Genomic DNA, 16,272 nt, shown 5'->3' on the forward strand with positions numbered 1-16,272 from the left:
CTTACATCTATATATCTCTGTATATTTCATTCTGGGACTCTATTTGAGCAGCTTAGCTTGTTTCGCAGTTTAAAAGATTCCTTATTTATCATACATTGCCTCTTTATGCAGCCCCTCAGTTCATCCTGTCTAAAACACACGGTTTTTACAGCAAAATATTGTTAAAACTATTAAAAATGTAAAATAAATAATTTAATTTAACATTTTATATTTGTAATAGCAACTTCTGAAATCCATCTGTACATGTTTTAGCACAATTCTGTGCGTTTACGTTAGAGAAAACTTTGGGAAACCTAGTACTAAGGGTAGAGTGGGAGCTCTTCGATCACAGGGATTACCTTCACATATTTCCCTTGTTATTTGTAACTTTGGCCATGTTAAATATGAACACCAGATATTGTTAATGTGATTGTATATATATGAAAAATTTGTGAGAATATCTTCCAGGTAGCCTACCTGTGAGGAGGCTTGTGAGCTCTCTGACTGGACAGCTGTCACTGTGGCGGTTGGAGTGAAGATGAGCTGCTGGGAAATAGGAACAGCCCGTCCCAGACTCCTGGCCACCTGCACCAGGTTACTCTGCTGAGCCTGGAAAGAACCACACACACGACGAAGGAGAACTGGATCAGTTCAATGTCCTTCCTGATACAGGCTTTTCTAAACTTCTTTTAAAATGTTGTATTTTACCTGATTTATGCAGTCTATGTATTCTAATTTTGTTATCATTCAGAGGGTTTGATTTTCCATGTTTTATACAGTCATGTATTTTAATTTCATCTTCATGCTACTTAAAACAAGTCTTATTTTGACCTTAATTCCTTTTAGGAAAGGTGCTATACAAATAAAGTTTATCACTAGTATTATTACAAAATACTGGAACACAAAACATAAAAACATGATAATCATAAGAACTGTCAATTATACAAACGATCAGATAAATAAGTGCAAGCTAAAGGATTCTGTTCATGTGATTCAGACAGAATGTGCGATGTTCTTGATCCGTGACATGATGACTATTCCACATTAAATGTCCCTGTTAAAACAAATTTTAAAAAAGCAAATGCAAAGGCTTTCATCAGCGGGCCATAGGCCTAATCACCTCGTTACCTCACTCGGCGATAGATAGTGACTTAACAGACATTTATTCACATGAAAATCTTCTACACTATATATTTAAAACAAATATGTTGATACTGAGCCTCTCATTGGTGTCTGTGTGGAAGTAATAAGCCATGTAAAAGGAAATAAATAGACATGTAGGTCTTGATCTGAATCCTATGCCTTGATTTATTACCAGAAGACTACACCAGAAATTAAAACCATGACAATCTAACCGACAAATGTGTTCTTCCATCTGCCAGGAGAATTACACAAATCTGAGAAAGCTTTGTGCTCGGTCATAATGAGGTGGCAGGAGAGTCTGTGTGCCAGCTGTACAACTGATGGAAAATTGAAACGGACAAGTTGCCCACAACCGGCTGCGCTAAAATAGCCCAATAAAGACTTTTTCCTTCAGCAACTCTGTTTCTAACCAAGTGGACCTTAAGCTACAGCTGAGCGAACACTCCTGACCTCCAGGAAATGTTTTATAAGCAATGAAAAAAATCCTTCTGTGTTTGCAAAGAGCCCTCTGGGACTGGAGAGATTATCCAAACCACCTCCTCTTGTGGCATGATTAAAAGAAAGAACACCATTTATTATGTGGGAGTAAGCATGTGTACGTTACACATTCACTAATCCAGAAACACAGAGAGAAAAACATAGCGTACTCATTTACTCAAGCAGTTTGTGTGTGTGTGTGGCTGTGCTTTTGCACACTCATGTAAATGTGCCAGTGGCTGTGCTCCGTGTGTCTGAAGTCTCACCATCTGTGCGCGCAGGTACATCTGTGCTTGGCTGGCTGTCAGAGTGGAGCTGGATGGGCTGCCCAGCAGAACAGCCTGCTGGGAAATACTGGTGGGGGTGGAACTAATGCTCTGGGCTCGGCTGATCAGCTGTGCTGCCGCTGGGGAGGTGGTCAGGTTGATCTATGGGAAGAAGGTACACAGGATAATTAGGAGGGCAAATTATAACACTTTTCTTTTACTGGTTTCTCAATACACCAGTTTACTGTACAAGGTAGTATTGCTGCTAAAATAACCTTAGTTCAATGATAATCTAATGAACAAAGGTAACTTAAACTTAAGAGGCTCTTAGGAGACAGGCTCCACATTTAAAACAGCACTTACCGTAGCCTGCGTTGATCCGGTTTGCTGGGATGAGGTGCCGTTCTGTGAAGAGCTTTGCCTGCCAGCTGCGATACTGGCCTATCACCAGGCAAGAGAAAGAGATAAATCTACCATTTCCTGGAACGCGTCTTGCACTTGTCAACAATAACAACATTATCTTTACACTATGAGAATGATTCATTCATGTGAGGGTTTTTTGCTGACCTGCTGTACAGCTGCCAGGCTCTGGAGCTGAGCGGTGCTGAGGCTGTGCTGCTGCTGGAGGGCTGCGGTTTGTAACATCAGATGCTGCTGCTGAGCGGCGTACATCTGCTGCAGGTATTGTGCTGCTGTGTTAGGCTGCCTGTGTAACGCCTGCTGGAACACCTGCAAATAATGACACAGAGCTTGTTTAGTAATGAAACACTTAAAAAGGGTTTGCATCAGTCAGCTACATTTATACACAAATTTGTCCCAGTACAGCAGTCAAAACCCAAAGCTCTTTTCCTTCATCTTTTGTGTGTTGTCCACTCTACACGTCAGTTGTTCTCCAAATCACACACCTTCTTTGAGCTCTCCATATCACACTCAAACTAAAATAGATGCCAGTTCGGGGTTTAAAACACTGCCTGTAATCTTAAAAAATGGCTCCAGCACCACAAAAAATACTGGTAGTGCCTCAAACCTCACTACCTTTACAGAAAGGTGAGTCAAGAGAGGAGATGAGAGGAGCAGTCAACCTGAGGAAAGCAATGCTAGCATTTGCAGCTAACGCTATTTCAAACAAGTCCCAACTCCTTCAGGTTTAAGGTAGAACTCTCCCTGAAGCCATGTGCTGTTGTGTTATAAAAAAAAATGTGCCGACGCAGGGTTATTGAAAATAAAAAATTGTTAGGATGGCACATTTACCAGAACTCTAAAAAATAATATGCAGTCAGCAGAAACTCAGAGGAAAGTCGTCCTTCTGAAGCTGCTTTCACTTGATAAGAAATGTTCTCCTCACTCACCGCAAGGTAAGGCGCACAGCACTTTAAGAGGCCAAGCGCAATGCAGGTATACATGATAAAAAAAAGTGCGTAGAAGCTGTTCTTCATGTGTCTACACAATCAAAACAGTCCACAGATGTTTTAATGCTGTGTTACGAGGTTGTGGAGTTTCTCTTCCATACCTCCCCTGCTTGCATGTGCTGCTGCTGGCCACGTCACATACAGTCGATATCTCAGAGTGTCTCACAGTGTGTGGATATTTATGACTGGTATTTAAATTTTACTATTTCAAACAAAAGAAGCGATGAAAAAATGGCTTGAAAATAACCACATTGTATTGTTACGAACATCTTTATAGAATTTTTGTATTAGATGAGGGACTGCCAAGCTATATAGATACTCGGGACGGGTATGGTTTATCTCACAGCGGGAGATTTTCCCTGTCGGACGGGGGGGGGGGGGACACTCGCCTCGCTGCATTTTTTTTTATTGTGTTTGTGTTTAAGACGTTGAGGCTTTGAAAACGTGAAAATAAAGGAGCAGAGGAGCAGCCCCGCCTACTCCCCGAACAAAGTATCCAGAGCCATATAGACAGAGAGTCGTGTCAGTGGAGGTCCAATATGCTCCATGATCCGCAATTGCGATGTCGCAACTCTTGCTCTCTATGGGTCAGTCAGTCAGTCAGTCACATACAGACCCGTGTGTAGGGCTGACCCCGGTAGTCAGCCAAAAAAATAACGATGAATCAATTAACTGATCGTTACTGTAATCGATGGAGTTAGGGAGTTTCTTCAAACGCCCATCCCTAACAGATACATATCTAATTATCTTGGAGGGAAAATGAAGACATGTCTAGTATCCACAACTGCATGCAAACAGAAAGTAACCAAGTCCCTCAATCACTGTCTCCAAGCCGATGGAAAAAAACTCTCCCCAGCCTTCACCTCTGAAAGTGCCCTCTGCCTGGTTGACACCAAGGACCACAGGTCAATAACCTCTCTGATTACTTGTCCCATCCAGACCCAAACCTCTTAGAATTAGCAAAGATGCATTCAGCTCTCACTGACCTTGAGTGACCAGCACAGCTCCCTGATGACAATAGCGTTTGCCTTTTAACTGTCAGCGGACCGAGCACAAGAACAAGAGGTCTGAGTGTAGCAAAAACCCTGCCGTCAAAGCATCAGCACTTAAACTTATGTGGACTTCATTCAGGGAGAGGGTAAGCCTGTGTGGAGGTTTAACACCGGGGTCAAGGGTCAAGAGCACTAAACGAGGAAAGCATTCCTTCCTTTAATTTGGACACTTGCTCAGAAATGATTTTCTATTTAAGTTTCATCATTTCTATATTGATAAGAAAGAGAAATGGCTCACTCATTTACTCCTAATAGGAAAATAATCATTGAATATAATTTCAGGAGCACAGCAGAAGCCTGAATGCGGCTTCACATGCACCAACAGAGGGCAGCAGAGCAAAGAAACTAACTCAAGAGCAGTGTATGTGCATGTGCTTCTAGTTTGTGCACAGACTTGTCTCATAAAATTCCCCAGCTTAATATCCAAATGTCAACAATTTCGTCACCGAGCAACTCACCTGCACTGTTTGTCGGTCAGGTATCCCGCTGTAAACGGAAATCTGAGGCACTGCCTGTCTGCCTGCAGTAGTACTACTACTGGAACTACTGCTAGGGTTACCACTACTACTGCTACTACCATTATTACTGCTGCTAGACGTGGTAGAAGTAGTAGTAGTAGTAGAAGCAGTGTTAGAGGTAGTACTACTGCTAGCGGCTGTCGTGCTGGAGGAGGTGGAGGTGGAGGCGGTGGTGTTGGTAGTGGTGGTCCCTGCAGGGGCCCCCGGCTCGCTCTCCATGGTGCCCTCTGCTCTTCTCACCTTTGACCCCCGGCTCTTCTGAATGGCTCTCCTGTGCCTGAGGAGGGAAAAGAGGAAGAGCACATGAGAAAAAGGCCTCAAAGTATCGTGTAGAGCACTTTGAATTGCCTTGTTGCTGAGATGTGCTATATAAATGAACTTGTCTCGTCTTGCCTTAAATCCAACTACAATTCAATTGTCTGTTCTGGCTAGTCTGCATGTTTTACAATCTTAGTACCCGTGCTCGAACACTCTCCTGAATCCAAAATAACCACATTTTCCTTGCCCTTCCTCAGCCATCATGCCAGCAATTATTTCCATTATCAATCAATCTTCTGGTTATTTTGTCAATTAATCGATAGATTTTTTTCCTTTTATCTATAAAATGTCGACTATGATATTCTGTATTGATTATAGCAATGAGAAGCAAAGAGAAAGAGTGCAACGTTACATATAAGGGATGCACCGATTGAGAAAATCAGGGCCGATACCGATCCCTAACGTTTAAAGCTAAATATAACCAACTGATTCATAGAGCTGAAGGAATTAGCCAATTAATTAACGGACAATAAAACCATTTCAGCCTCAGCATCAGGATCAGACAGCCAACCAAACTGAGCTTCTGTTTTTATAAACTCAAGAACACATTAAGCTGTTCTGTAGAACACCTGATACAAACTGCACTCTTTGTTGTTTCGTCTTGTAATACAATCTTATTGTCCTAGTTCGTTTGAAACACAAATTATTTTGGAAGTTTTTTGTTCTGTTACAAAACTGGAATCTGTTTTTAATTAAGTCATTTGATTCTCTCAATTTATGCTCACAACACACCATACTGACATTCAACACTACAGTAACAAAAGTAATTCAGTAAAAGCCCTAAAATGTACATCAGGTTACTACCAGGTTAAATCTACCTGCCCTGCTTAAATCACACCTCTGTTAATTCCTTCCATTCGATGCAGAAGGACACCTTTATGTAAATGTAAAGCATATTAAAGTGGTGCATTACACAGATCTCCTGTCGGACACGAGCGTCAGCGGGGGAATGAATGATGCTTTTGAAGTCTGCTTATTTTCATGCACAAATTCAACACAGAAAAATTCTAAATTTAGGAGCCTGTTCAAATAAACTTCCCCTGCACAGTTCTACGATTACACATAGAAACTGCAATGACTTCATTCTCCTAAAAAAAGTGATGCATCGAAAAACAAAGAGTTAGAGAGGCACACAAAAATGCTGTTTGGGAAGCCTATAAAATCCACTCAATTTAACATAAAAGGCATGGCTGGCTAACATATGCACATCCTAAATTACATCCACACACTGGATTGTTTAACATAAACAAAAACACAAGCACTGGGTTAAAGTTAATTGGGAAGGCAGCAGAAGCTGTTGTACATATGGCATCATCCAATCATGACATGTTCAGGTCTAATTAACGCTCAAGCGCTCTCGTATACGTCGTCTTCTCCTTAATAGCATCTAGCTAATACAAAAATATTACAAACACATGCAAACAGTCTCTCAAACTTCTACATCCATTAATTTTTGTTAGTCATGAGCACGGAGGTGAAAAGTACGAGTGATTTAAGCCCCTTCCATAAGAGCCTTTTAAAAAGGTTCTGCTATCCATTAGCAGAGGAGGAAGAAGAGGTTTAGATCACTCCAGACAGATGAGATGAAGGAGGGCCTCAGCCTGACAGGTGATGAGATGCAAAGAGGATGGGAGGAGAGAAAGCATCCCGCTTTTGGTGGAGGAAAAAAGGCAAAGTTTTTTAAGAGAACGTGAAGGAAGTTTTTGATGCAGAGCCAGAATAGATTAGGAGAGGAAGAACTCATCAAGAACTTGAGATGCTAGCGGTGGAGGGGAGGGGGAGGGATTAGTGCGTGTCTGTGTGTGCGGTGGGGGATTCAAACAGCATGACAGCTGATGTAACATAGCTGAAAAGAGAGGCCAAATCGGGGAGGATGGAATTTCTAGCCTTGAGGTTAGAGGTGTGAGCATTAAGTTAAAAAAAAGGGGGGTTGAAGGGGACGAGAGCAAGTGAGGGGCGAAGGTTGAGCGAGCAGTTACAAGGGGTTTTTAAATGAGTTGTAGGGGAAGGAGGTTGTGATGGAAGTAATTAAATAAGCAGCAATACTGCTGCCATGCCGCAATTCTTAAGCTATTTCCTCCTCCTCCTCCTCATTATTCTTTTGAACGGATTAGCAGCCAAAGCAAAGCTCTATAGCACACTTATGTTACAAAGCAGACGTGGAAACAAACTGCAATCTTTCAGAGCCATATGCTTTGAAATGGCACAAGCAGAACAGCCCTAAATAGCTTTAAATATGTGAGTAAACAACTCGTCTCTGAATGAGAAAAAGGCTGCAGACTGAGTTTGGCTTTTGTTTGCTTCCCTAAGCAGGACTGCCTGGCATCATTCTGTGTAATGAGTACGATTTAAATAAAATATGAACACCAAACCAAAGCCTGAACCTCCTCTGAAATGGGCCGAAAAGAAATAGGAAAGCCGACTCCGGGATTGTGGAATCATCGTTTGACAAAATCTGGATGTAATTCCTAAAAATCGTACATTTCAGACAACGATATAAACCCTTTCACAGCACCAAAACTAAATGAAATGATTAAAAAAACATTTGCCACAATGTTTTGATGTGGTTTACGAGCATGCTGCTTCTGTGCTTTGCTGTCTGAGCCCAGTTCAGACCAATGATCTGTTACAAGACAAAACAGTTTTTCATTTCAAGGGCAAAGTTGCAGCAGTGTGACTCTGATGGTATCTCTGGCAACATACAGCGATCAGCTCGTAGCAAAGATAGTCAAGGAAGGCACTTATCAGTTATCAGCTGTCAGCTGGTTGAAATGACACAAAACATAGAGCAGAGCAATATCCAAATGACTGCTATAAGTCAGCAAAACATTATAGACGGATGTTTTTTTTTTTACAACTATGAAAGGATATTCTTTGATAATGCAAAGTTGTCTTATTATGTTTTAGAGCTTCATTTACAACTGTATATTGATCTACAAATATTGTATGTGATATGTGTGGTATGTTGTTGGGTACATGAACTGTATACGCACTTTATACAAACTGTATACGCACGCTTTTACACAAACGAAGTTCATAACGGATAAATAGTTATTTGAATTTAAGCAAATTCTGTGATAAAAAAATGAAAGCAATGTTGTCTTAAATTAAATTCTGAGTCATAACATTTAAAGCATATTATTATTGAAATGTTTCTGAAATTGTATTCAACATGATTAGACCTCATCCGACTAGACGCAAAGAAAGAAACAAAAAAATTACCCCCCAGCTTTTAAAAATACAGACACAGAAAAGAGAAAGAATGCAACAGACTCATGGACAATTTTAAAACAGATTTCTTATGGCCCTATAGCTGAAACCAAGTCAGGCAGAAATGCCTTCTGGTTGTAAACAAAGCACCGTTGCTGCCAAAGCCGGCCTGCCCTGTATGCAGTCATTAGCCTACATCCCATCGTCTGCTTCCCATCGCCTCCTCATGTGAGGAGAGGGGAGGGAATCCCCTCTGGTAATGATGCCTTCAGTCCCTGTCTTTCTGAGAGGAGTCAGTCATCCATCAGTGAAGGGGTACGATGGAGAGCACCCCCCACTCCAATCCTTCTTAACCCCACTTCCACATCTACAACAACAATCACGCTTTCAGTTCTTTTTCCGGGGACAACCATGTGCTTGTGATAAGTGGTGAAGCAAATGTGACTGAGAGCACATCAAAGCAGGCTGTAATACATCTCAAAGAGCCAGTCAAACACCATAACAACACAATCTCAGCACTTTGCCCCCCTCAAAAGAAAACATATTGATCCCCTCATGCTGGCATTACAAGACCGCAAGAAGTGTCTGTCAGATTTGTGTGTTGAGGATTTGCATAGCCTGCAAGAAGATGAGAGCTGTTAAGAGACTGTCAGACAGACTGGCTGTCTCTACAGAGCTTAGATCACAGTGAGGAAGTGCAGAAGCCTCCATCAGTGTCCATCTTCAGTCTGTGTACAGGAAAAGTCTGATGACCCACATTAAAAACACCACAAGTCAGCTGCACCAATCGATTGATGTGTGATAATGGCTTTAATAGCCAGAGATCCACAGAGAAATGTATGCATGTGTGTATGTTTCTGTGTGTGTGTGTGTGAGGAAGGGGGTTCTCTGCTGCTGAGACAAAGCCCCCTAACCCTGATGCTCCTACCTCCTCCTGCCCCCCCAACGCGATGCAGGGGTATGATGCCCCATCCCCCGGGAGCGTGCGGTCCTGCTGCAGGATGTTGCTCTTCTTTGTCTGTCTGACTGAGAGGCTGGCGGAGTGAGTGAATGACCGAGCGTGTGTGAGCGTGTTTCTGTGCTGTATCCAAAACCCCCTCAGCCCCTCTTGTCTACCCCCAACTCACAGCGAGCCCGACGTCCCAGCATCAACACCCCACTCCACCAACCAGGCCGCGGCCTGCCTCCTGATTATGTGGTATCCTAGCGACAGCCAACGGGGTGCCTATGGAATCCCCGTGCTGAGCCGGGTGCTGATTGGACAACGGGATCCTCTCTAATGAAGATGATGGTAATGATTTTACGCCGTGTCTCCCCTCCCCCCTCTGCTGCTGCCTGAATGCTGAATTTTTTAAAGATGCATAGACCCTCGTAAATAATGCTGCTTTTCTGAAAAGTAAAATCCAAGGTAATGATGTATTCCATTAAAACGACAGCTCGGAGACGGTTTATTTTGCTTAGTTTAGGTCTAGACGGCTGAAAACTGGAGGCTCCATTTCCATTATGGTGCTTTAAAATTGCACTGACTGCAGGTCTTCAGCATTTATAGCGCATCATTTCCACCAATAACCTGCACCTCTGAGTGGGCCAATTTTTGTATCGTAACATTCAGCAGAGGACAGGAGCAGTGACTTATGTCCAGACTGAACATCAAACCCATCATCTTACTAGCAGGGCGGTAATCATCATCAATTTTGTGAAAAAGACTGACACTGAGGCTAGAGAGACAAAAAAAGAAGGAAAAACTAGGAATAGTGTGTTTGAAAATGCCAATTACCCAGTAATTGCCCATTATGTGAGGAAGTGGTAGACTAAATCTTGAACATAATTTACCCTAATCCTGCTAAAACTGCACCATTAAAGTCCTGACTCAACAAATCACAATTTATGTTGGGTTAGCCAAGTCGCAGCAGGAAGGAGACTAATCAGCTATTTATAGCAGTTATGGAAATGAAATGCAAAACAATAGCAGTAGAAAATTGTGATCTCGTCATAAAAGTGAAATGGGATAGCTTTGCAGTTGAATTCAAACCCCTCTTTAATGACAGCTGAATTCATTAATGTGGAATAGGGAAGATAAAACCGGAGGATAATGGCATACTTATGGTGTGCCCCGCCACATTAACACGCCACCCAACTGTCTGGTCGTATGAAATGTAGCCATTTGAATCGTTTGCTGGTGCAATGTGGTATTGATTGGGGCCAACCGTGCGTGAACCTCATTGATTATTATCTTCTCATTAGCATATAGATTAGCTGGCGGTGCAGCCAGGAACGCAAGCCTCGGGTGTCGCACTTGGCTATCAGAGCTCTGTGCAGCAGATGGGGGTCAAAACAAGAGGGAAGGAAAGGGAACGGGGTGGCTCAGTTTGATATGATGGACTTTAGCATCTAAAAGCTCAAGACCCCGAACAGCTGTGATGTGCTAAAATAAACAGAGAAAAGTCCCAGTGAAGTGGGGCGTATGGGGTGGTCCAGCAAGAGGCTTTAAAAACAAATAGACCCCGCCTTCTACTCAAAGGGCATTCAAGCTCATTATCAATTTAAAGAACGCTGACGCCTAACAAGCTCTTCTGGGGAGCAGCATAACAAGCCGACGTATGAGTCTTTCTTTTAGATTCCTATATCAATGAAACTGCACTGTACAAAAAAAAAGTTTGCCTGAAAGATAATTATGATCCATCTGAAGAGCTTTCAAGGATACAAGACAATTTAATGCGACATTTGACTGACTCAAGAACAACTTGTACAGAAAAATCTAGTTGAATCATGAAGCATCCAAGTCTTTAAAATCAAAATTCATTTCTGCCTTTGAACGGGCTGAATGTATTCATTTGGGTTATTTGTTCCTCTGGTTTCAATTATTGTTTGGTAGGCCGCCTATTTAAAATCACGCAGGAGAGACATTACATCTGCTTACCAGACTCACATTTTATGGACACAATGGAGTGTTCAAGCAGGTTGAATATTATTGCCGTTATTATGATTACTGTAATGTATGCATTAACTCTGTAGCACAACAATTCTTATGTGTGGAAAAAGGAACCAACCATGCACACCGTTTTCATGATCAATTAATCTAAAACATATAGTTATGATTTAATATAATTGTAAATTGCATTACTTTGATTTTTGGGCTTTAGGTCCAGCAAAACAAGCAACTTGAAAGTAGGGCTGCTCAATTAATCGAATTTAATTTCAATTAAGATTTTTGCTTCCAACAATTATTTAAAAAAAAATATATATATATATATATATATATATATATATATTTTGCCGCACTCACATTTCACAATGACGCTCCTGTTTTGTCCTGCGATATAAATCGAGCGCACCCCTTTCCCTCAGCAGTGACCTTTTCCCCGCCCACACTCACTCACCAGGCTGTAGTAGCATGTAGTTCAGTACAAGATGACGGAGAGAGAGCCTTTGGTCAACGATATTTATTCGTTTTTCAGTTGAATAATGTTTGAAGTTCAAGAATATACACTGTGAAAGACCCTATTTAAAAGAAAAAAGTTACATAAATGGTTGCTGTTCCAAAGTCAATGAGTAAGCCTAATCGTTTTCAATATTGTGATCTCAATTATTCTTTTGTCTAACAGTCTTAGACCTAAAGGCTCGTCATTAATTTTCAAAATGGACAAAGAAAAGCCGCAAATTCCCACATTTAAGAAGCTGGAACCAGTTAATTTTTGCTTGAAATGTTGTAAATCCCTCCAACTAATTTTCTGTCAATTAAATAAAAGTATAACCATCTTTTAACTATTTTTCTGTCGATTAAGACACCAAAAATGTCCATAATCAATAAGGTCAATCATTAGTTGCATCCATAAGTGACTCAGTTATGAGCATAAATTAAGTACCCAAAACCAAATAAACAGACAACAATACATGTCACCCACACGATGGTTAATTTGTAATGGATGACCAGGCCTGCCCTATGAGCCCAAACAGTAAAAGTCACCCACAGCATCCTCTGCTCTACAAAGCAGCCCTTCCTCTGTGATGCAGGGGTCATCCCCTGAGGACGATGATGGTTGATGAGTCTTGTCCAAACAGACCAAGCAGTTCACTGCCTTTGTTGGAGTATGTATGACAGAGATACCCTCTGATCCAGAGGCGAGATTGGTTGGCTCGATGTAATTGAGACATCTGACTCAGACGGACCCTGCCTTCCACAGCTGAGTAGACCAGCACAAAGAGATCTGGCTGCTTTCCAGGTTAAGTGTGCTGAGCGTGTGTGCACCATTCCAGCACACATAGAAGCATGCTGTGAAGATACAAAACACTTTCACTTTACTGCCCTGCAGGCTCTGGTCTTTTTTTGTTTGGCCACATTCAGTAAGGCCCTGTAGCCCTGGAGGTGCAGATTGCTTTACGAGATGCTAAAAATCACTTGGACAGTTACTAACTCTCAAAATAAACATGGCAGAAGCAGACAGACTGAGAGCGGGCAGCAGTCTGACACATAAATGAAAGATTCTCCCTCTGATCTATAAATACCACAGTTAAATAGATCTGGCAACGCTTGCAGATTAGAAACCGGCTTCAATCCAGACTTTCAATCAAAGTGGTCTCTGAGGAATCACTCTCAGGCGTCAATCACACCAGGATGAAAAAAAATAAAATAGGTCAGGTATGAACTGAGATGAGCAGCACTACAGAAGAATGTAGGGCTACGCTAGAAACAGGCATTTTCATTTCCTTTCAGCGCCAGCAGAGGACCAGCCAGACATGAAAGTTCATTCAAGGACAACAGAGAAGCTTCTGGGTCACGAGAGGCTCTCAACTTCAAAGTAGCACGGAAACTGTTTTTGATATCTGTGAGGATGCATTTCATTATTATGCTTTATATATGGAGGATGAAAATTGCCAAAATAAAAAAATAAACAATTCTGAAAAAATAAATGTCATTAAATGTACCAAATATATTAAAGAAAAATAAATGAAGACATTAATGTCTATAAAATGGAACATTCATATATATTTTAATTTATTTTTTTCTTTTTACATTCTTGTCTTTTTGTTTTTTGTTTTCATTATGCAAATGAGGTGGCTATCATTCAAATTGCCTATAGGTTGATACCACACTGCTAATAGCATGCGGGGCATGGATTTTAAGAGTTTACTGTTTATCAGACCACAAATGAGGCATGAGTTATTTTATTTGGGAAAATAATAGATGATGCCACAGTGGAACAATTAAAAGGGCTTGGCCCCCCAAAAACACTTGAATCAATAAAAGGAAATAAATAAACGGGCAAATTAAAAGATATTAAATGTATTTTATATTTTATCTATCAATTAAAGCTCCTGTGAGGAGTTTTTGGCTGGTTATGAAATAGACTGAAATCAATTCTTTATTCATTCTATTACTCTATATGAGCCACAAAAGCAAACCAGACCATCAGTGACAAGATCGATTATTATCTCTATAGTTATTTTTAACACCTGAAACCACTTGCAGGGGGGTAGGTGTCAGACGAAATCAAAAATTTAAAGTGAGTGATACGTGACTGTTAAAGAAGGCAGGATGAGAATTTTTGTTAAAAACCATGTACAGGACAAAATCAGCAAAGAGATACGAGGTACAGCTTTGTCCACAGGGGGCGCCAAAATCAACACAAACCAAAGGTTCCTCAGAGGAGCTTTAATGCTACATTTATTTTGTTATTATTAATGGTACATGTAGCCTATAGCATTTTATTTCTTTATCAAGTTATCCATCTTTTGTTTTGCTGCTTCTTTCCTCCATATATATGGACTATAATGGGATTGTCTTGTTACATAATGACATTCAAAATAAAGGCCATTTCTTTTCCCCTTAAAATCGTTTGCCAAAAGCATCCATATAACAAATATGCCATACAACAAGGATGTTTAATAAAATCCATACAAAGGTCATCAGTGGGTCAGAGAGGTCTGTGAGCTCAGCTGACATGTGTTGTACTCCTTACTGGTGGCATTTTAAACCGGTTTTTAGGCTTCACTTGTATGTTGTCTACCCTTTGTTTTTAGTCTGTCCAGTTATGTGTTGTGTATGCACTAATGCTTTTACACAGTTTAAGTTCCTAACAGATACATTTAATTATTTGAACTCATTTGAACAGGTTTCTCTCAACCAAACAATCACCTTTGAAAAGAAAAGTAAGGCTATTTCAGCTAATCCTGATATCTTTTATTCTAATGCAACGCATAGCTATGACTCACTCTAGTCTCCATCAATAGGCTCTTACTAACTGTGCTGCATGGTGCAGATGACTAAAAATCACTGCTGTGTTTGTACCTGTTTTGAATATAAACACTACATTTTCCAGGTGTCTGCAATCAACTGACAGAAAGAGCACTGTCACAGATTACTTCACCTCGGGAAAACATGTGACATTTGTTCAGGCTAAACGTTTCAAAACATCTTTGTTGTTGCATCTTTTCAGCAGGTGGGTCTTTGAAGAGCTCCTCTGTGTCATGCAGACTGTCAACAGGTGACAACAAGCTCTCTATGCAACAAAGGCCAATTCTGCTCCATACAGTCCTCGCAGCAGTTTATTATTAGTGCACAATTGGCTGAATGGAAATGGGGGCTGTATCTGTAAGTGAAACTGGCACCTTGCACTTACTGGAGCACATCTGGTTGGTAACTTGCCAGAGAAAGCATACCCGGGTTTGCTGCTTTTCACAACACAAAAAGATCAGTCCATGTTTTTCTGCAGAATGAACACAAATTCATGGGAGGGACCATCAAAGCCATCTCACATGTAAATGATCATGTCTAAAGAACACACAAAACGCGTGCTGGCTCTTACTCTCTTGTGAAATAAACAAATCAGAATTTTCATAACACCTAAAGAACTAGCACTGAACAATACATTTAAATAAATGCTTAGCAATACAACTGATGTCAGCTATGATAAGAGCTGTATAAGAAATTGCCTCAATAATTTTCATGGTCACTAATCCATTATAACAGCTCGCAATGCTGTTAATGTTTTTGAAGCAAGCTTCACCCTGCAATTATCCCTGTAGCCTTCAGAAAAATCTTTAAGTTTCTTCGCTGAGCCTGATGCTGCTTTTTATTCTTGGAATAAGCAAAGCACTGGCCATGATCTGACCCCTTTGAGCGTGCAGATAATCAGGGAGACTTGTGTAATGTAGGCAACAGCTGCAGGGGCAAAGAAGCTGGGGCACCAAAGGGCTAAAGTCGCTGAAGCTGAGGAATAGTAAAGTTGTCCCATTAAGAAAAATAGGCAGTGGCCTTCTGCCCTAATGGCTGCAGGAAATGCATAAGCAAAGAATGACTTTTAATTGGAGGCCATTGCAAAGTGCGATAGGGGGAAAAAAATGTTTCAGCATACTGCAATTCAAGTAGTTTGAAAGAAAACTGGACTTCTGCACCTCCTTTTTGCTCCATTTTCATGCTTTCAGAACTCTAGCCACGACAGGAGACTTTGTCCAGTCACCGGTCAAAGCAGAGAAAGGGTGATTCTATAGGCTGTGTCCTAAAAATGCCCATATGTGTGCGGCTCCCTTCAGGTGGTCGGAGTGGAAGCATGATTCAATTGCGGCAAATTCTGAGATTCATAAAAACTTTCTATTTAAGCATTTGTTCCTACAGCAGTTCCTACAATGGAAATCAAAAAAGGGAGACAGACTTATTAAAAACAAGAGTCTGGCAATAAACGCAGTTAAACAAGAGTCATATGTGCAAAGTACTTCAGGGATGGAGTAGTTTGCATCAGCGTCAAGCTGGATTGACCTTGCTGTCTTTCTTGGCAGGTTAGCTGCCTTCTTTAACCACAGCACACTGTGCACATGAAGAACCTGAGCGCTGGAAAAACCTGTTACTAAAATTCAACAAGGACACAGATTGACTGACTGACTGTTTATATAGCCTCTAACT

At 41.0% G+C, this 16,272-nt stretch overlaps 1 protein-coding gene across 1 annotated transcript in view; it reads right to left on the bottom strand.

The window, feature by feature from the left end:
* The window catches only part of phc2b (polyhomeotic homolog 2b (Drosophila)), a 30,046-nt gene extending 24,947 nt beyond the window's left edge, over positions 1-5,099 (bottom strand). Inside the window, exons 1-5 of the mRNA XM_069678449.1 lie at positions 4,785-5,099; positions 2,433-2,594; positions 2,229-2,306; positions 1,866-2,027; positions 457-588 (exon numbers count right to left, since the gene is read on the bottom strand). Of these exons, the coding sequence (XP_069534550.1) occupies positions 457-588; positions 1,866-2,027; positions 2,229-2,306; positions 2,433-2,594; positions 4,785-5,063 (813 nt within the window). The 5' untranslated portion in view covers positions 5,064-5,099. The remainder of the gene's footprint in view (positions 1-456; positions 589-1,865; positions 2,028-2,228; positions 2,307-2,432; positions 2,595-4,784) is intronic.
* Between the last annotated feature and the right edge of the window lie 11,173 nt (positions 5,100-16,272).

The sequence above is a fragment of the Semicossyphus pulcher genome, unplaced genomic scaffold (assembly GCF_022749685.1).
Source record: "Semicossyphus pulcher isolate SPU_LCO1_2020_fin unplaced genomic scaffold, fSemPul1.0.p SCAF_3, whole genome shotgun sequence".
Lineage (NCBI taxonomy): Eukaryota > Metazoa > Chordata > Actinopteri > Labriformes > Labridae > Semicossyphus > Semicossyphus pulcher.